The sequence below is a fragment of the Myotis myotis genome, unplaced genomic scaffold, assembly GCF_014108235.1.
Source record: "Myotis myotis isolate mMyoMyo1 unplaced genomic scaffold, mMyoMyo1.p scaffold_m19_p_13, whole genome shotgun sequence".
Classification (NCBI taxonomy): domain Eukaryota; kingdom Metazoa; phylum Chordata; class Mammalia; order Chiroptera; family Vespertilionidae; genus Myotis; species Myotis myotis.
In genome coordinates, this window is record NW_023416317.1 from 24,514,227 (window position 1) to 24,534,714 (window position 20,488).

At 44.9% G+C, this 20,488-nt stretch overlaps 1 protein-coding gene across 9 annotated transcripts in view; it reads right to left on the reverse strand.

Moving 5' to 3' along the window:
• Window positions 1–10,894: 10,894 nt before the first annotated feature.
• TMEM40 (transmembrane protein 40) overlaps window positions 10,895–20,488 on the reverse strand; it is a 38,905-nt gene continuing 29,311 nt past the window's right edge. For 7 of the 9 annotated variants that reach the window (XM_036332241.1, XM_036332240.1, XM_036332238.1 and 4 more), the window contains 9 exons: window positions 19,331–19,384; window positions 16,762–16,797; window positions 16,356–16,388; window positions 15,919–15,969; window positions 12,982–13,053; window positions 12,821–12,895; window positions 12,546–12,659; window positions 12,237–12,299; window positions 10,895–11,494 (listed from right to left, as the gene is read on the reverse strand). In XM_036332241.1, the coding sequence (XP_036188134.1) occupies window positions 11,475–11,494; window positions 12,237–12,299; window positions 12,546–12,659; window positions 12,821–12,895; window positions 12,982–13,053; window positions 15,919–15,969; window positions 16,356–16,388; window positions 16,762–16,797; window positions 19,331–19,384 (518 nt within the window). In that variant the 3' untranslated portion in view covers window positions 10,895–11,474. The remainder of the gene's footprint in view (window positions 11,495–12,236; window positions 12,300–12,545; window positions 12,660–12,820; window positions 12,896–12,981; window positions 13,054–15,918; window positions 15,970–16,355; window positions 16,389–16,761; window positions 16,798–19,330; window positions 19,385–20,488) is intronic. The other 2 variants (XM_036332236.1, XM_036332237.1) reach the window with 1 other exon arrangement.

The window sequence follows — 20,488 nt, forward strand, 5'->3', positions numbered from 1 at the left end:
TTTTCATAATAACTAACTTTGGGACCAAAGAGGACCAGCTCTACCTAATGTCTTAAGAGTGGGGTGTCAAATTCAGTTGAGAAAATTTCGTTCGCTTTTATTCCTGGCAGCTTTTGGATGAGCTTTATTTTCTAAGCTATATGCCAGGATGTTTCCTCATTTGATTTTTCCAGGATCATGATGGAAAAAGAAAGAGGAAAGAGTTGCCACCCAAAGTTAAAATGTGGCTTCTCATGTGGAACAACAGAGCATGAGGCCTCCTAGAGCCAACAGTAACTTTCTTGTGCAAAGGATGAAGCTGCTCTAAGGTACAGCTACTCTCAATAGGCAAGACATCTCATGGGTCTGTTTCCTCATCCATGCCATGGAATTGATAACAGTATATACCTCATAGGATTGCTGTGCCTTGTTCGTCGCTGAGTCCCTAACATAGCTGGCACAAAGGAGCATTTGGTGAATATATGCTGAATGAATGAATAAATTTTGAAGGTTAAATGAGAAGGTACATATGCATAGCATGGGACAAACATTAGATTCTATGGGAGTAATTTGACAAGAGATATTAAAAGCTCGAAAAACACACAGGTCTTTTGACCCAACAATTTTATTTCTGGAATTGAAACCTTAATCCTAATAGCTTTAATCATTAAGATAATGAATTAATAATTATGACTATCTTAATTATTCATACAACTCATCACATAAAATGCACCAAATATTTAGAATGCTCATAGAAATGCTCATAGAATGCTCATAGAAAAACAGCCTAAATGTCCATCATTTTTTTTTGGTGAGAAATCAATGTGTGACACATAGAAAGACTTAAAAAATTGTTTCCTTAGTCACCTAACTGTTCCCCTGTGTTTTCATTTTTTTGCCATTATAAATAATACTGCCACCAATATCTACACATACACCTTTTCTCAAATTTCAAAGTATGTCCTTCAGATAGGTTCTCAGACGTGTGGTTGCTAGATCAAAGGACAGAAATATTTTTAAGGTTCCTGCTCGGTATTGCCAGACCGCTCTCCCAGAGAGCCATACCAGTTTCAGCTGCCCCTAGCCTTGTACAAGACTGCCAGTTTCCAGACAGTCTTGTGAGTGTGAGGTAATACGATTTTACACAGTTTTGCTAACTTAACAGAGAAAATAAGTTATCTCCCTGTTGTTTTAATTTTCTTTTTTTTTTTAAAAAAAAAATTAGAGACAATTAGCAGCTTCTCACCTTTAAAAATAAATTGATAGTTCATATTTATTCTTTTGTAAATTGGGTTGGGAGGAAAGCTCTGGACTTTTCACCATTTAACGTCATCTCACCATTTAACACCTCCGTTTCCTCATCTACAAAATGGAGCGATAGCAGAATAATTGTGAAGTTGAGTGATGTAAAGTCTGGGAAAGCTGTACTAGTATTTTGCATGTATTTATCATCATCACTGGACCCATTTAGCCTCAAATATACCTATAGAAGTTTTTATTGTTATTATTATTATTAAAGTTCTGTTTTGTCAACAATCCAGAAAACTTCCTCCACATCTCAACTCCTGAAGGCCTTGTTTTTTGTGGGTGACCTGGTGCCTGAGAAAGCTGTGAGAAAAGTCCCTTCTCAATTTCCTCTGTGTTTTGAAGGAAACAGTAGACGTGTTTGGAGTTTTACAGAGAAGGGCCTCCATCAAAGCCTGGAGGTGTCATTATCTGACACCAGCGGGAGAAGCAAGCTCAGGGATTCCAGCGTACAGTACAGCCTCCCCCTCTCTGCAGACTCAGCTTGCGTTTGGAAGAAGAGCCCCTCTGATCAGGAAAGGTCAAGGGCGTTCTCAGACCCAAAAGGAACGCTCCAGGTGCCAGAAGCTGACCTCACGCTGACCTGGCAGGTGCAGGAGCCAGAATGCTTCAGTTAACCATCCTCAGGAAGTTTTCTCCCTGGTGTTTTTTCTGTTGCTAGGAAACCTTCGTCGGGGCTCATTGGTTAGAGCGCCTTCTTGTGTCCGTGCCTGTAATAGCACCTTCAGTTGAGCAAAGAGCAAAGATTACTTTTCGTTTTGAAATACTTGATTTCAATCATTTTTTATTGTGGGATAGAATATCCAGAAAAATATCCGAGATATACATACAGCTTGAAAAATAGTTATAAAATAACCTCCCAGGTAAATAAATAGAGCGAGGCCAGTACCCTCCCCCACAGCACACTCCCGCTCTATAGAGAAACGCTCTCGCAACGCTTTAGTTATTCCTTTATCGCTTTACTTCATGGTTTTATTACCTGTATATGGACCCTTAAAAAATAGTGTTGGTTTTGTCTGTCGTGGAACTTTATATTTTTAAAAAGCCATATGGTTGGTTTTTTTAAAAAATATATTTTATTGATTTTTTACAGAGAGGAAAGGAGAGGGATAGAGAGTTAGAAACATCGAGGAGATATCGACGAGAGAGAAACATCGATCAGCTGCCTCCTGCAACCTCCCTAGTGCCCGCAACCAAGGTACATGCTCTTGACTGGAATCAAACCTGGGACCCTTGAGTCCGCAGGCTGACGCTCTATCCACTGAGCCAAACCAGTTAGGGCAAAAAGCCATATGGTTTTACTCAATATCATGTTTGTAAGCTTCATCCATGTTGGTGCCTACAGATGTAGTGTATTCGTTTTCATTGATCCATAACATTCCATATGTGACTGTACCACAGCTTATGCATCCTCCTGTTGGTGGGGATTTGTGCTGTTTCTAGCTTGGGACCATTTTGAACGGTGCTGCTGCGAACCTTTCTGTACATGTTTGGCTGCATATCTGCATGCATTTCTTTAGGTTGTATATCTAAGGATCAAAATGCCAGGCCACAAAATGTGTATCTCTAACTTTACTAGACAATGCCAAACAACTTTGTGAAGTGGTTGAACAAATAAATGTACATTCCTTTTTTAAAAAAATATATTTTTTTATTGATTTCAGAGAGGAAGGGAGAGGGAGAGAGAGAGATAGAAACATCAACGTTGAGAGAGAACCGTTGATTGGCTGCCTCCTGCATGCCCCACACTGGGGATCGAGCCCGCAACCCAGGCATGTGCCCTTGACCAGAATCAAACCTGGGACCTTCAGTCCGCAGGCCGAAGCTCTATCCACCGTGCCAAACCAGCTAGGGCTAAATGTACATTCCTACCCAGCATCTGATGTTTATTCCTACTGCTCCAAGGAGCTACAGTTGGTATTGTTAGGCACTAATTGTCACCAATCTGGTATTTCATGGCTATTTTAATTTTTATTTCCTGATAATCAATGAGGTCAAGCACATTTTCATGTTTTCAAATGCAGTTGGATTTCCTCTTATTCAAAGTGTCTATTCAAAATTGTTGACCTTTTCTTTTGGGTTGTTTGTGTTTGCAGTAAAAATCTCTAGTTTCTGCTTTTGGCTAATCGCTGATTTCAGTAGCTATTATGGTGAACAGATTTTTAAAAAACTTTTTATTTGACATAATTTCAGACTTACAGAAAAGTTGCAAGATATTGGGATAATCACTTCATAAGTTATATAAATGTCTAATCACTATGTTGTACACCTGAAACTAATATAATATTGCATGTCAACTGTAATTTAAAAATATTTTAGATTTATTTTAAAAAGTTGTAAGAATAGAACAAAATAAAGTCCTACAACCCTTTCACCAGATTCCCAAATGTTAACATATTGCCACATTTATTTTATCCTCCTTTTTGTAAGTACCTTTTTTCCCTGAATTTGAAAGTAAGTTTCAGACATGATGGCTCTTTACCCTAAATCTTTCAGTGCTTACTAAAAACAAGGACATTCTCTTACATAGACACAGTACAATTATCAAAACCGGGAAATTGCCCAGCTCAGTGGTGTAGCTCAGTGGTTGAGTGTCAGCCTATGACCCAGGAGGTCACAGTTCGATTCCTGGTCAGGGCACATGCCCAGGCTGTGGGCTCGATCCCCAGTGTGGGGCGTGCAGGAGGCAGCCGATCAATGATTCTCTCCCATTATTGATGTTTCTATCTCTCTCTCCCTCTCCCTTCCTCTCTGAAATCAATAAAAAATATATTTTGAAGAAAACACCATTGATACATTAATAATGGCTTAATGGTGACACATTAATATTTTATCTGCAGACCTTATTCAGATTTTGCCAGTTGTCCCAATCATGTCCTCTATAACTGAAGAAAATTCAAGATCATGTGACTGGAATATGCTGAATGCCTGTCAGAACCCATCCTAGAGCAGAAGTGGGGTCAACCCTCCCCAGATCCATTGGGTACAGGTTTTGTTTTCCAAGCATTTTTTTTATTGTGGTAAAATACATAACATTTCCCATTTAATCATTTTTAAGTATATAATTCAGTGGCATTATGTAAGTTTACAACATCTTATAATCATCACCATTATCCATTTCCAGAACGTTCTCATCACTCAGAACAGAAACTCTGTATCCCGTAAGCAATAACCTCCATGCCACCCTTCCCCAGCCCCTAGTAACTTCTCTTATACCTTCTGTCTCAGTGAATTTACCTATTCTAGGATCTCAGAGAAGTGGAATGGTACAGTATGTGTCCTTTTATGGCTGGTTTATTTCGCTTAACATAATGTCCTTAAGGTTCCATCCCTGTTGTAGCATGCGTCAGAATGTCATTCTTTTTATGGCTGAATAATACTCCATTGTACGGATAGAGCACATTTCGTTGACTGATGCATTCATCAGTTGATGGACGCTTGGGTTGTTTCCATGTTTTAGCTACTATGAATAATGCTGCCCTCAGACTCTGATGTAACTCTAGCCTCAGGTGAAAAAGAGAGGGAAGGAGGGGTGGGTGGAAATACCTAGTCTGCCAGGTGGTCTAAGGAAGGTCTGGCAGGTGTCGGGGAGTCCTGTGTCTCCCTGGGCCTGCCTTACTATTCCTCTTGTGCTAGGTCAGCCTGGGAGCATCCCATGGGAAGCCTGGCCTTGGTGCAAACACCAGCACAGCAGCCCTTCCCTTCGTCAATGACAATCCCTTATAGTTAGAGGTCAGTGAGGCGCATTTTTATGCTCCTTAAACCCCCACCAAGCTACAAGAGTGATCTTTCTAAAATGAAATCTCACTATGCTATTCCTCTGCTTAAACCCCTCTCGTGGCTCCCCAGTGTCTTCAGGCTAAAGTCCCAGCTCCACATCCCAGTTCTCAGGGTTCTGCTGGAGGAAAGGGGACAATTTACCTGTGTGCTCAATTTCCCATTAACCCTCACTCCAATGTGCAGCTTACAAGCCCCCGACACTGGACTGACCGCCTGCTGCTCTATTGACATGTATCCTCTCTCCTTCCTCCATGCCTTTGCCTCCACTGTGCCCTTTACCGGGAAAGCCCTTCCTACATTTCCCCACCAAAGCCTCGCTCCATGTCAGATGCTTTCCCCAGCTCCCCAGGGCCTGTCTGCAGCGTAGCCTGGCTGTATCTCTGGTCCAGGATGGGGTACTCTATAGTAGACAGAGGATTCTTGGGGCTGTGTCAGGAGGACGGGGCAAACAACTGCCACAGTCTTCTCAGGCTTCTTGCCTTTCCTCCCAGCGCAAGCTGGCTTTGCGTGGTCTCAAAATACTCTCATACCCCCTTCCAGTCTCCACTGTGCTTGAAGCAGAAATCCAATGCAGAGTCCAGAGAGATCAGAGATAGAAGCTCCCCCGACCCCAACCAGGCCCTTTCCACCTCCCCCCTCTACTTTGCAACCCTGCCTTCCTGGGCTCAGGATTCAACACTTTATTTTTAGAACATATGTTGGACTGAGGCTCCAACATGTCCAGGAATCCACTTGACGTCTGAGATGTAACCAGACCCTGAGCTGGCACTGGCCTTGAGCTCTCGCTGGGCAGAGGAGCAGTGACAGGGCCCCATGCGGAGACAGACCCTCGCGGAGATCTGGAGTGTGTGGGACTTTCTCCCAGGGCACAAGGGGCCCCTACAACGTGACCCCCTTAAACCCCTCCTTTGACAACTGGGACCCAGAGAGGCCGGTTACCAGCAGCAGAACTGGGATTGAACTCATGTCCCCACAGTTCAGTCAGGCTGCCAAGAATTGGAAAGGGGAACAGAAAAGATTGTATCCTTTTTTTGTTCTGATTTTCTCTCCCATTCCCCGTAGCTCTTCCAGCTCCTGTGTCCAACTTAACACTACAAAGGGCCCCCAGTGCACACTAAGCTGATAGCCTGCAGGCCAGATCTGTTTTTTTTTTACCACAAATAGTTTGAAATTTATTAATTAATTTATTTAATCCACACTGAGAATATTTTTTCCATTGATTTTTTTTTTTAGAGAGAGAGTGGAAGGGAGGGAGGGAGAGGAGGAGAGAGAGAGAGAAAGAGAGAGAGAGAGAGAGAGAGAGAGAGAGAGAGACATGATTGGAAGTTAGTTGCCTCCCTCAACTCAGGAACGTGCCCTTGACTGAGAATCAAACCCAATACCCTTTGGTGCAAGGGCCAATGCTCTAACCACTGCTAAACACCGGCCAAGGCTGAAATATTTTTTAAATTGTGGTGAAATACACATAACATAAAATAGACCACCGTAACCGTTTTTAAACGTCCAGTTCAGTGGTATTAAGTACATCACATTGCTGTACAACCATCACCACATCCATCTCCAGAACCTCCTCATCTTCCCCACTAAAATTCTGTACCCATTTACCGTGAACTCCCCATTCCCTTCTCCCCCCCGCCCCTGGCAACCACCATTCTACTTTCTGTGTCTAGGACCCTGACTGCTCCAGGGACCTCATAGAAGTGGAATCATATAGTATTTGTCCTTTTTTTTTTTTTTTAAATATATTTTATTGATTTTTCACAGAGAGGAAGGGAGAGGGACAGAGAGCCAGAAACATCGATGAGAGAGAAACATCGATCAGCCACCTCCCGCACGCCCCCAACTGGGGATGCGCCCGCAACCAAGGCACACGCCCCTGACCGGAACCGAACCCGGGACCCCCCAGTCCGCAGGCCAACGCCCCATCCACTGAGCCAAACCGGTTCTGGCGTATTTGTCCTTTTATGATCAGCTTATCTTACTTAGCATAATGTCCTCAGGCTCATCCATGTGGTAGCATATGTTAGAATTTCCTTTCTTTTTATGGTGGAATAATATTCAATTGTGTGTATAGACCACATTCTTCATCAATGGGCGCTTGGGTTGCTTTCACGTTTTGGCTATTGTGAATCACACTCACTGCTATGAACACAGCTGTGCAAACATTTCTTTACGTTCCTGCCTTTTCTTTTTTTTTTACTTTTTAAAAAATTGATTTTAGAGAGAAAGGGAGGGATAGAGAGAGAGAAAAGAGAAACATTGATTTGTTATTCCACTTATTTATTATGCATTTATTGGTTAATTCCTATATGTGCCCTGACTGGGGATTGAACCCACAACCTTGGCATATTGGGACGATCCTCTAATCAATTGAACTATCTAGCCAGGGCCTTTGAGTTCCAGCTTTCAATTCTTCTAGGTCTATATCCAGAAGTAGACTTGCTGGATCATATGATAATGCTATTTTTTAAAAATATATATATTTTATTGACTTTTTTACAGAGAGGAAGGGAGAGGGACAGAGAGCTAGAAACATCGATGAGAGAGAAACACCGATCAGCCGCCTCCTGCACACCCCCCACTGGGGATGCGCCCTCAACCAAGGCACATGCCCTTGACTGGAATCGAACCCAGGACCGTTCAGTCCATAGGTCGACACTCTATCCACTGAGCCAAACCAGTCAGGGCTGATAATGCTATTTTTAATTTTTGAGGAACTACTATTCTGGTTTTCATAGCAGAATTTGAAATTTTTTTAAATTAGTTGCCAACATTAAAATTATATATATATGTTTTCCCTGGCTGAGCGGAGTGTGATTCTGTGAACCAAAAGGTTGTGGGTAGAATTCCTGGTCAGGGCACTTACCTAGGTCACAGGTTCAATCTGCAGTTGGGGCATGTATGGCAGGCAACCAATCCATCTCTCTCTCTCTCTCTCTCTCTCTCTCTCTCTAAAAAAACAACAACAAACAAACAAAAACATCAATAAAAACATATCCTTGGGTGAGGATTTTTTTAAAAATCTGGGTTTTATACTTTTGAGAAATTGAAGGCCTGACACCATTGGTCCTGCACTCCTAGCACCAGCCTCATCAGGGCCCCCTTCAGAGACACGGCACCCACGGGCAGTGCCCCTCCTCAGAGGTCTGGGTCCCAGCCCTGCAGGGCCCTCTTGTTGGTTCTAACCTTTCCTTTGTCCCCCAGCCCTAGGTGGTAACTGCTTCCTTCTGTGAGGCTCTGTGAAACCTCGGTGGTCCTCTTCCACCTTTTCAGCCCTCCTGTACCTGTTTAACACATTCCCTATACAGTGGGGCCTTGACTTAGGAGTGTCCCAGCTAACGAGTTTTTTGAGATACCAGCTGTCTCTCAGCCAATTTTTTGCATTGAGTTGACAGAGTAATTTGAGTTAAGGAGCTCCTTAACGCGCTCCGTCTCGGAACGAATTAAACTCGTAAGTCAAGGCCTCACTGTATTAGATCTTTTTGTTAAAACACCTGGTGTTGTTCTGTTTTCCTGGATGGCTCTGGCTGGTACCACTCAGCTGGGTCACAGCTGCCCTCTTCGGTTAGACTTCAGTTCTCCTGGTCCCCTCTCCTCCACTCCCCATTATCCAACATGTGGCTGACTTTGCTGCTTGACTGTAAGGTATCCGATGTGTGTCCCTACTCTAATCAAGTAACTTCTGCTTACCGAGCATCTGCTAGGTGCCAGAGACTGACCTGATGCAATCATCTCATTAATCCTCTCCACAGCACTGTGAATCGGGCACTGCTGTGATCCCCACTATACAGACGGGGAAACTGAGGCCAGGACAGGGAAGGCTAACTACACTGTCCTTCAGTCAGCAAGTTCATATTTCTGTTACGAACCTTTGCATTCTATTTATGCATTTGATAAATATCTGATCTGTGCATTCCAAGCTCCCTTTAGAAGAAAGTAAGTTATACACAATTGCTTGGAATCAAAACCTCAGAAACTAACATCCCCTGTCTTAGTTTTCTCCTCTGTAATATGGGGATCATGACAGATGCTACCTCACAAGGTTTCTATGAGGATTCAGTAACATGATGTGTGCAAAGTGCTTAGCTCCGTACCCAGCATGTAAGAAGTACTGAGCAAACGGTAGCCATTGATATTTTTACTAAGTATAGAAGGATTATTGTGTAAAGCATGAATTATAGAGTGGCTGGAAAGGATGTGTATGGAGAGTGTGTAGTAGTGGGAAAGTGCCTATTCTATGTGAAAGAAAAAAAGGGCCCAAAGTAAACATAAATGAATTCACATACTAAAAAGGCTCACAGAAAACAATCAAAAAACATTAACTGTGGTTGATTCACAGCTGAGATCTGGGACAATGGTTTTTCTAATGAAAATGTAAAAGATGCAATCCCATCAGCATGCTCATCAGCTTCTTCACAGAAGTTGACAAGTAGATCCTGAAACTTGTATGAAAATGCAAGGGACCCAGAACAACCAAAGCAATCTTAAAGAAGAGGAACACAACCGGAGGACTGTGCAACTGGCATGGATGTAGGGCCAAGGGGAGAGCTGAGCTTTGAGATCGCACAGCCATGACTATCACGAACATTTCTTGCCCTGGCCGGTTTTCTCGGTGGTCAGAGCGCCAGACAGCTAGTCTTCTGAAAGAATGCCCTAAGCTTCATTGGCAGAGGTATCTTAGAACAAGAGTAAAAAATTCTTGTAGTAGGAGTTGCTTTGGGAGGTAGTGAGGCTTTCATCCCTTGAGGTGTGAGAGCTGGGCTGGAAATCTCTAGTCTCGCGGTTTCCAAAAGACAAAATTGTCACCAGACCACAGTGATTTCAGGAAAAAGAACTCATGGTTAGATTTTCATAAACCTTAGTTTATTCATTTTAAACACCATTTTGTTTCTGATGATCATTTCCCTGCTTTTTTCTTTTTATGTAAACCTGTCCTTTCTTTAATAAAATGATGCTGATGATTGACTTCTTTTTGGTTATTTTTATTGTTCTCAACTGGCAAGGTAAAGAGTTGGAAGCGCTCTCACTTTTATTTTTTTGTAATCTTTATTGTTGAAAGTATTACATATGTCCCCCTTTTTCCCCATTGACTTCTCCCAAACCACTCATGCTCCCCCACCCCCACCCCCCGTTCCTCTCTCACTTTAAAAAAATATTCTACAACTCTAAAATCTCAAAGTCCGGGAATCACTGGGAAAAACTCGCAGCTCTGACACTTATTTCCTGCAAGAACTTGAGCAAGTTATGAAACCTCTTTGAAACTCTGTTTTTCCATCTGCAAAATGGGGATGATTCACACATCTCATGGTTGCTGTGAGAATTAAGCCAGGTAATGTATGTGACTGTACTTAGAGCATCATAACCACTTGAGAAAGTGTCCTCCAGAGTCTATGAGTTCCATGAAGGCACCCACTTTTCTCTTCTGCAAATTGAAGAGTTCTTGTTTCTTCAATCTGTATATTTCCACTCTGGTCTCTTCTGTATGTTCTCAGTTTGTCACTGTTGCTCTTAATCTATGAATCTAGAACTGAACACATGCTTTTGGTGTGGCCTGGCAGTGTAAAGTAGGCTCACTATCACCTCCTTCAATCTCCATTAATCCAACCAAAATTTACCATGGATTTTGTCGAGATGAAAGTGCCTAACAGCCTCCAGATCTTTTTTATAAAAATGTTTGCACAACCCTGTCTCCCATATGCAATTGAAGTCTTAGACCTAAAATGAGAGGCTTTACTTTTATGATTTACTCAATAGAACAGGGTCAAAGAAGACCCCAAATGTATTCTTGAACTCAAGAAAGCCAACGAAATATTTCACGGACTCTTTTTAGTACAAGGAAGAAAACGTTTATTTAAATCTTGATGCAGTCCAGGGCTGCAGAGCTGGCACTAGGTGATGATGGAGCCCAGATGCAGTGGTTTCATCCCCCATATCTCACCCACATCAGGTTTGCCTAGGGGACCTGACATGGTGGTTCCATGTCTCAGGACAGTGGACTGTAAGTCTGTCCTGGAGTGGCTCTGTAGGAACTGAGAGCACACAGGATAGTCTGGGGGTTTGAAAGAAACCAGAGCCCAGACGGATTATAGCGTGCAGGGCCCAGGAGTCTCCTACTGCTTCCTGAGAGCAGTGATGTCCCAGAACCTTCCTGCTGATCCAGGTACCATGAAGGGTTCAGGTCCCTCACCCTCCCTCTGCCTTCCATCCTGGCAGCTGGATTGCATGCCAACACTGCCCAGAGGATACCTCTGCCAGGGCTGGTGCCAATGTTCAGACCGTGTGGAAGGAAAAGAGCTCTCTTTATTGCTCTAGCCTGGCCTGCCCACATGTCTCCCAGAATGTCGCTCTGTGCTTCGGATGCCACGCCGGTCACACTAGGGCTGGGCCTGGCTGCCCGCCGGGCACTGGCCTCAGTCAGTCCTCCTGAACCCTGGAAGAAAAAGCCCACAGGATGGCATGGGATTCTGAAGACAGTCAGGCCTCATTCCCACCATCACCCCAGATGCCTAAGACCCATCACAGCTGGAATAATGTAGTCACTCCAGAAGCCCTCGGTCTCAATGATCCACCGCCATCGCAATGAATTTCCCCTTTGTGGTTTAAGGAAGATGGAAATCCTCAGCCCAGAGACACACAAGCCCCTCCCCCACTACCCCAGCCTCTGAGTTTTGAGACTTAATAGTAGACACAGAGCTGCTGGTCATCCAAGAGGATCTCCGTTAGCTCAGCCCAGCCACTCCAGCTGTGTGACCCTGGGCAAGTCAGTCTACCTCTCTGAGCCTCAGTTTCATCCGACAAATGCAAAATAAGAAAAGCCCCCCCCCCCCCCCCCCCAGTGCTATAAAGCCAATAAAACCACAGAGAAGGTAGAGTTTGGGGAAAAGGGCTATGACAGAACACCCAGACTCCCTTCACTTTACTAGTGTTTCCCACTTAGGGACGTCTGCATCCCTGCCTCACGTGATTTTCGGCCTTGTGCGGTAGGTGTTATTACACCCATTTTTCAGTTGAGGAAACTGAGGCTAACAGAGCTGGTAAATCGGAAGAGGCAGGAATTGAACCGAGGCCCCGACTCCAGGCCCTGTGCTCTTTCCTATATGCTAAGCCTCACTGGCAACAGAAGACCCCGATTGGGAGAGGGAAAGTGCACTTGGGAAGAATGTAAAAGTTACCGATCAGCCTGAGCTTCTGGAAGAGGGGGATGAAGCCTTGCAGGACTCGGTGGATCCGGTACACTGCCCAGACAAGGAGAGAAAGGTGACTGAGCACTGTGCCTCCTCAGGGGACCTGGGGTCAGACCTCCTCCGCGCCCACACACGGACCAAGGCTTAAGCCACACAAACAAGGCTCTCATGGTGGAATTTCAGGCAGCAGGTTATGCTTAGATAATAGTACTGGAGTTATTATTAAAAACAACAGCCACGAACAGCAATAACAGTTCCAGGAAATGGAGAATGCAGTACCCAACCCCATGAACTAACTTGTTTTCAGCATCTGCCTGATTTCTGTTTGTTTGCCACTTTCAACTGTTTTTGTTGCATTTTTACAGAGCTGCCCATTTTTCCACAGAGTTTTGCCAAAGACCTCACATTGACCTTGAAAGCAGTCAGGAGGAAAACATGAGCATAAGAAAAACCTTTAAAAAGTGCTTAGGCCGTGGCTTTCTGGCCCTTGGCAAGCATCTGTGGCTGGTCCAGCCACCACCCGCTAAGAGTCTGGATGGGGGCGTGGGGGGATGGGGCAAGGAGATGCTTACCCAGACCGAAGTAGATGCCAACGGTCTCCAGGGAGGCAAAGGTGAGCAGGCCAACCCCAAGGGACATGAACCAGTCTGCAAGGACAGTCAGGGAGAGAATGGTTAGCCTACAGGTCTGAACCCCAGCCCCCCCAGCAACTGTTCCCACAGCCCCCACTCACCTGCGTAATAGTGATAACACACCAGCAAGGCCCCAATTGCAAAGCAGAGGAGGACGAAGTGGAAAAACTCATCTGTAAAGACAGGAGGTGGGGACTTTACTATTTGCTTCTTTCTCCCTCCTTTTTTTTTTTTTTTTAAATCCTCACCCAAGGAGTGAGGATATTTTTTTCCCATTGATTTCAGAGAGTGGAAAGGAGGGGGGAGGGGAAAAAGGAGGGGTGGGAGAGAGAAAGGGAAACATCAATGTGAGAGAGACACATTGGTTGGTTGCCTCCTGAACACACCCCGACTGGGGGTGGGGATCAGACCTGCACCTCAAGTAGGCCTCCTTGACCAGGAATTGAATCAGAGACCCTTCAGTGCGCAGGCCAATGCTCTAACCACTGAGCACACCCGCTAGGTTAATTACTAAAAGTATTCCTGTCTCTGCTGAAGTGTAGCTTTTATTCAGAGACACTTCTCCTGACCAGCCCAACTAAAACAGCACCCCAAGCCCCACCCTTTCCAGCCTTTATCTCACTTTATTATTTTCCTAACACTTATCACCACTCAGCTGGTTATGTTTTCATTTCCCTGTTTATTCTCTGTCCCCCTCCGCAGGATGGCGGGTGGAGATTGTGCCCATTGACCAAAGCAGCACGGGCATGCAGAGCTGCTGACACGTTGTTTGCGGGATGAATGTGTATACAACTGTAAAGATATGCAAATGTTTCACGTTTAAAAGTTTCACATTGCCCCATTCTCTCCCTAATCCTACTCCTTAAAACCGAGTGGCGATTGCCAAACCTTTCCAGGCACATATATGTACAAACACATAAAAAAAAAAAAGCAGGGTCAATTTTTATACCTGCTGCTCTATAATTTGCTTTTTCCCTCTCATTGATAGGTCAGGGCCATCTTTCCATCTCAGAGCATAAATAGATCTGTCCTGTTCTTTTTGATGGCTGTATAGGGTTCCATGGTATGAAGTTACCCTAGCTTATTTAACTAGTCCCCCGCTGATGAAGTTATTGCTGTCAGATGTTTGCTGTTACCACCTATGTTGTACCAAACATCCCTACCCATGAACCGCTGTGCACGCTGTGGGCCCAGTGCCCAGAAATGGAAATGCAGGCTGGAATGTTCGGAAGGGAGCGTAGGAGAGAGAGAGAGGAGCTGAGAGGCTGGCAGGAATTCAGGGGTGGTCTGTGGAAGAGGCCCCCCCGGCACTTTGCCGGGCACCGTGTGAATTATCAGAGGAGAGAACACAGGGGCTTTGGCCCACTCCAGGGGCTGTGATTAGAAGAGATGCAAACAAAGATTTCAAGAAGAAAGAAAGGAAAAGGGAAAAGAGAAGACAATGCAGAGACCATGCCGGGAATGAGGCAGCTTCCTGAGTGGGTGTTGAGGCTGCCAGGAATGTGTCTTAGTTCAGTCCAGTGTAGCCACTGGTGTGCTGTGAAGCTTGGGACAAGCGTCCTGACCTCTCTGAGCCTCAGTGTTCTCACTGATATACATACTGAGGAGAGCAATACCTATGTCACCGATAGGACAGATGGGCGTCTTGCATGGGAAAGTTTGTAAATGGTAAAAGGCAACGTGTTATTTCGTGTCACTGCTGGCAAGGAGCATTTTGAAGGCAAATGAATGGAAGGGGAGAAGGGTATTTCTGGTTTTATTTTCCTGGGGAAAAATTAAAATGCATATTTCCAGTACATTCTTTGCTCTGAAGTCAGTTTACCCTTTTGGGGAGAGGGAGGAGGAGTACATCTGAAACTAATATAATGTATGTCAATTATATCTCAATTTAACAAAATAAACACCTAAATTTCATTCAGAAAGTCAGGGGCATCTTAAAATTCAACATAAATGCTACCAAATATACTTACTAGTAGAGCTCTGTTCCTCTAAAGAAAATAGCAAAAACAGCAGTATTGTTCACTTATAAGAACCATAATTATTATTTCATCAAAAAAAGTCAAAATAAGCATAAGACAAATGGCAATACTTTATTTTGTGGAACAGTTCTTTGAACAGACAGTTCAAAATGCCCCAAACTACCAGATTTTGCTGCGTGTAGAACACACACACACACACACACACACACACACACACACACACACACACACGGCAAACAAAGCAAGACGGTGACGTTCGAGCCAGCCCTCTGCCTGCAGAAGGCTCTGCTCACAGGGAGAGACTGCTCTGTGTGTCTGACGGGCCATGAACAAGGGTCAGGGCAGTGTTAATGGCATGGGGTCTCCGACCATACTCTAAGAAAGAGAGTGGAAAGGGGACTCACCTTCCCACTTTGGGGTATAATGCATGTCCTGTAGCAACTCAGACATGCTCTGTGCGTAGGGAATCCCAGACAAGGCTCCTCTTTTAGCCGGGAAAATTAAACGGCACGCTCTGGTCATCTCGATGGACAAAGGCAGAGCAAAGGCGTGGACCCAAGTCTCCACTCCCTGAACATGGGCTTTTGCAACAACTCAAAATGTTTCTAGAGCAACTGCCATTTATTTAATAAAAAATTATGGTCTCCCTCCTCCTTGAAGCGCCCCCAGATTCCAGGCCTGGAATGGAGGAGGCCCCTCTGGTCCTTACCACCCCTTCTCTAGAGCTAGTCTAACCTGAACTCACAGCTTCCTCAGCCCGGGTGTGTCTGGAGGGCATTTGTCATCCTAGTAACTCCACGTACAGCAGAAACAGCTTACGTCCAGGGTTAAAGCTCGGGTCACAAGTTACAAGACCACTCCCCGTTCCTGAGCCTCAGTTTCCATATCTGCAAAATGGGAATCACTGTCCCCCCTTCTCCAGGTGATTTGAAGCTGGGGAGTTTGCAAACTGCAGGGGTGGGGTATGATTACTGCTGTCCTAGGCCACCAGCTGACTTTCTACCCATAGAAATCTGGACAAGACAAGCAGAAGCAGCTTTGGAACATTCATTTCCTTACCATCTTTCTTTATATTCAGTCTTCTTAACTGAGAGACCTCCTCCATTTCTCCTTAGGAACAAGAAATCAGTGTTTAGCTTTGACACAGGATGGCAGGTGGGGTTTTCTCTTTCCCGCCTCACTGAGAAGGGCTCTCTTGGCTTCTTTTTCCTGAGTCAGAGGACACTCCCTGCAGGACCCATCAGGGCCAAGATGTGAAGGAGGGGAAGGCTGTCGTTGGAACCCCCCCTGACCACTTCTAACTCCACAGGCCTGAGTCTATGCTCTGTTCCATGTCCCCTGAGCTTGGAGGTCCCCTTCCTGAATCGTTGGGCGACACCCTGGCTGGTGATGGCATTCTGCCGGGACTGGCCCACCTTCCCAGGATGGCTGTGATCTCTCCCACCCCCTGGGATTCAGGCCGCCTGCTGCTCTCCTCTTGGGGCTTGAGTACTTACCGCTTGCTGGGTCTGAGCCTCTCCTTCGGAGTCCTGCAAGTTAGAAACTCAGCATTAGTGCCCAGGCCAGCCTGGGTCCCTAACAGCGGCCTGCACCCTAGGGAAGGCCATCGGTGGCCTGTGAAAATGCTCCTGTCAAATTGTCCACACCCAGCAGCTCTTTCTATCAATCCATTGCTGGTTATAACCTCTTTGCCTCTTTTGGACCTCCTTTCTGATCTCCACTGGCTCCCTGCCTCATGCCACAGCCAGCCCTGCTGTTTGCTGAGCCCCGATCCGAACCCCAGGCCCCCAAGTGGACTTGCAGTCCCTGTGTTACAGCCATGAACCCTGATAACAGTTGGCAATGCCCCGACCTCATTCAACACCAGCACCGACCAACGCTCTCCCGAAGCTAGACACTCACCTGACTCTCCAGAGGGCACCACCTCCCCAGGAGCACCTGCACAGAAGGAAAATCCATGATCACAGGTCCATTATCCTCATCCAGAGACTTTCCGTTTGATCTGAGTGGGTTACGTGGGGACTGGAGCGAGCTGGAGGGTTCCTAGTCCATCTAGAGCAGTGGTTCTCAACCTTCTGGCCCTTTAAATACAGTTCCTCATGTTGTGACCCAACCATAAAATTATTTTCGTTGCTACTTCATAACTGTAATGTTGCTACTGTGATGAATCGTCATGTAAATATCTGATATGCAGGATGGTCTTAGGAGACCCCTGTGAAAGGGTCGTTCTACCGCCAAAGGGGTCGCGACCCACAGGTTGAGAACCACTGATCTAGAGGGTCAGTCACCACCCACCAGCCACTAAAGCCGCTGCAGGAATGCCTGCCCAGTGTTACAGGTCTTCCACCTTCCCAGGACAAGCCAGAAATCTAGGTTTTTACATAAACTTCTTGATTATAAAAAAGGTTGGCAACTCTTGTATTTTAGCAAATCAGAGAGTTTGTGAGACATGACATTTTTTTCTATGTTACTATGTAAGGAAAACCACTGCTAATTATCGCTGCAAGTTACCAGTGTTTTTATGATGCATTCAGATATGTCCAAATGTGAAAAAATGTGGGTTGCAGAATTGATGAAATGTATTAATTATAATTTTTAGAAACACTCTATGAGCTTTGTACATAACAGAGCAGCTCCCTCGCTTCGACCAATGAAAGTCAGCCCTCGACACAAGGGTTTGTAGAAAAAAAAGAAAACCACTCTGTGAGCCAAATAAAACACATCTGCACACACAGGAGTCACCAGTTTACAACCTATGCCTGTTCATGATGATCTAGATCTAGGTGATGACATCTAGCCACAAGGCCCCAGCCCCACCAGGCCCTGAACTCCTGGGAGCTATGCTGGGTTGTACATGGGAGTCCCAGCCCCCTGTCCCCCAACCCCGAGCGTCAAGCCCCTTGTCTGTGTGAGTTGAGCCCTACATACCGCCCTGAGTTGCAGCCTCACCATTAATCTGGTCTGAGGTGACCTTCCCACCCATTTGCCTAGGAAGTTTTTGGTGCCTATTCTAGTTTCTGGTGACCGCTCTCCTAGCCCATCACCTTCTCCCCCTCAAGGACAGGTAGGACTTTTAATAAGGTACTAAAGAGGGAGTCTATATTGGTGCCCTGATGATTTTGCTTGTTCTTCCTCCCATGCTATCTCCACGTCAGGAGCAATTCCTGTTAACTTGGATAAAAAGCGCCAAACTAAGAGTCAGAGAAAGGCTTGTAACCACTTCCACTACCACCACCATGACCACCCCCACCACCACCACCACCACCACGACTGTGAGTCCCCACTCCTGTATACTTCCTGTCTTTTAGGTCAGCCCCAGGACAGACACCCGAAGGGGGCACTCAGCACATGGCAATAAATATTCAGCATGCTCAGCTGTCCTTAGGGTGAATATGCAAATGAGAACACCATCTACAAGTGACCAGCACCAAGGGTACACAGAATGTACCAAGAATGCCACAAAATGAGACTCCAACCGTGTAATTTACTGAGGACCTCCAGTGCCTTGGGGTGGGAGTATGGGGAGAAAATAATTCACAAATACATGACAATATCTACATTAGCTACAGTAAATATGAATTACTTTTATGATGAGAAAAAATATTTTAAAATATACATAAATATCAGTTTCTCTCTCTCATTTCACACCCAATGAAATCTTTCTTTCGTAATTGGGTAATTAAAAGCATTTTTAAAAACTATATAATACTTGGTTTTGTTTAAAAATAAATACAAAATTCAGATAAACAAAAAAAATAGCATAAAGATTGCCCACACATTGCTACCACCCAGAAGCAGTCATTGGTAATATCTTGCTGCAGAACATCAAAATATTTCATTTACATTTCTTCGAACCTGTACATAAGTGTTTCCTGACGTTTTTCTTGGGTCATTATCAGGAGTTAGAACACTAAGAAGATCATGGAAATGTTGGATGAAACAAAGTTAAGGAAGTTTTCTTATCTGGCCATGTGCATTAGTCAGGCTTTTTGGCAAACTGGTTCATTCCTATAAATTCCTCCATTTCATCAGAGTTCTATGAAGCAAATGGCCATAATACTTAGGTCTTGCTGTAATAACCATGATGCTCTGAGACAGTTATTCCATAATATGAGTCTTGTAGAGTCCAGGTTTTTAATTTTCTCTTGCCGGCGTAAACAGCCAAGTGTTCCACGAGAGAGTACTGATCATGTCTCGTTTTGCTGGTTGGGAAGCTGAGGCCCAGAAAGTTGGGAAATCGGCCAAGCCAAGGGTATAGCTCAGAAGAGAGCCCAGGACAGTGTCACGGTGCAGAATGCTTGCCCATCTCCATCTGCCAGCATTATAACTCACTTTACCACATTTTCTGCATCTGCCCACAACTTTTTAGCTCATGAAATACACATGATCTCGTTTCTGCCCAACAAACACCTAGGCCCTCCTGTCCTTTGTCTAATTCTGTTTTTCCCAAAGTCACTGGACAATCGATTACCTCTGTAGAGTTGAAGCTCATCCTTCAAAAGTTCAGGCTCCCCATGCTCAGCACCTGGGTGGAGACAAACCCCCCTAGTCAGTTCTTCCTGGGAGTGGCAGCCCAGGGCAGCTTCCATCTCTCACCTGCATGAAGCCTTAATCTTGTGCTGGGGGTAAGCTGGGCGGTAGTCAAGAGGCAAGACAGCTGGGGGTGGGTAAGAGATCAACTGAAGGACTTGTATGCATGCATCTAAGCATAACCAATGGACACAAGACACTAGGGGGTATGGGAGGCTAGGGGAAGGTCAAGGGGAGAAAAAAAAAAGGAGACATATATAATACTCTTTGTAATACAGTGGGGCCTTGACTTCCAAGTTTAATTCGTTCAGAGACCGAGCTCGTTAAGGAGCTCGTTAACTCAAATTACTCTGTCAACTCAATGCAAAATATCCGCCCGAGAGACAGCTGGTATCTCAAAAAACTCATTTAGTCGAGACACTCGTAAGTCAAGGCCCCACTGTACTTTAAGCAATAAAACAATTAAAAAAAAAAAAAAAAAAGAGGCAAGACGGCTTAACACAGTGGTTCTCAACCTTGGCTGCACATCAGAATCACCTGGGAATCTTTTTAAAATCCTAATTTCTGGGCCTCATCCTCTGGAAATTCTGTTTCTTTGTTATGGGGTGGGGCCACATTAGTAACAAAGAAACAGAATTTCTAGAGAATGAGGCCCAGAAGTCAGGATTTTTAAAAGATTCCCAGGTGATTCTGCTGTGCAGCCAAGGTTGAGAACCACTGGCCTACCAAGTGCTTCCCCTTTACTCTGTGGTATGCCCCCACTTCCCCAGCACACCCAGAGGTGACTGTGTTCATTTACTAAGAAAGAACTGGAGGTCTGAGAGGCCTTGTTCAAAGTCAGTAATAACAGTTGCTACTTACTGAGCACTTAATAAATGTACCAACACTGTATGAAGTACTTTCATTTGATCCTCCTGGAAATCCTATGAAGGAGGTACTAGTCCCTTTTCCTCCCCCATCTTACAGATAGGAAACTGAGGCTCAGGGGTATTTCCTGAAGTTCACATGGTCAGTGACAAGTCCAGGATTCAAACTCAGGCCTATCACCAAAGCCCACAATCCTAATCGTTCTTATCTCCAGAAACAGAATCCAGAGCTC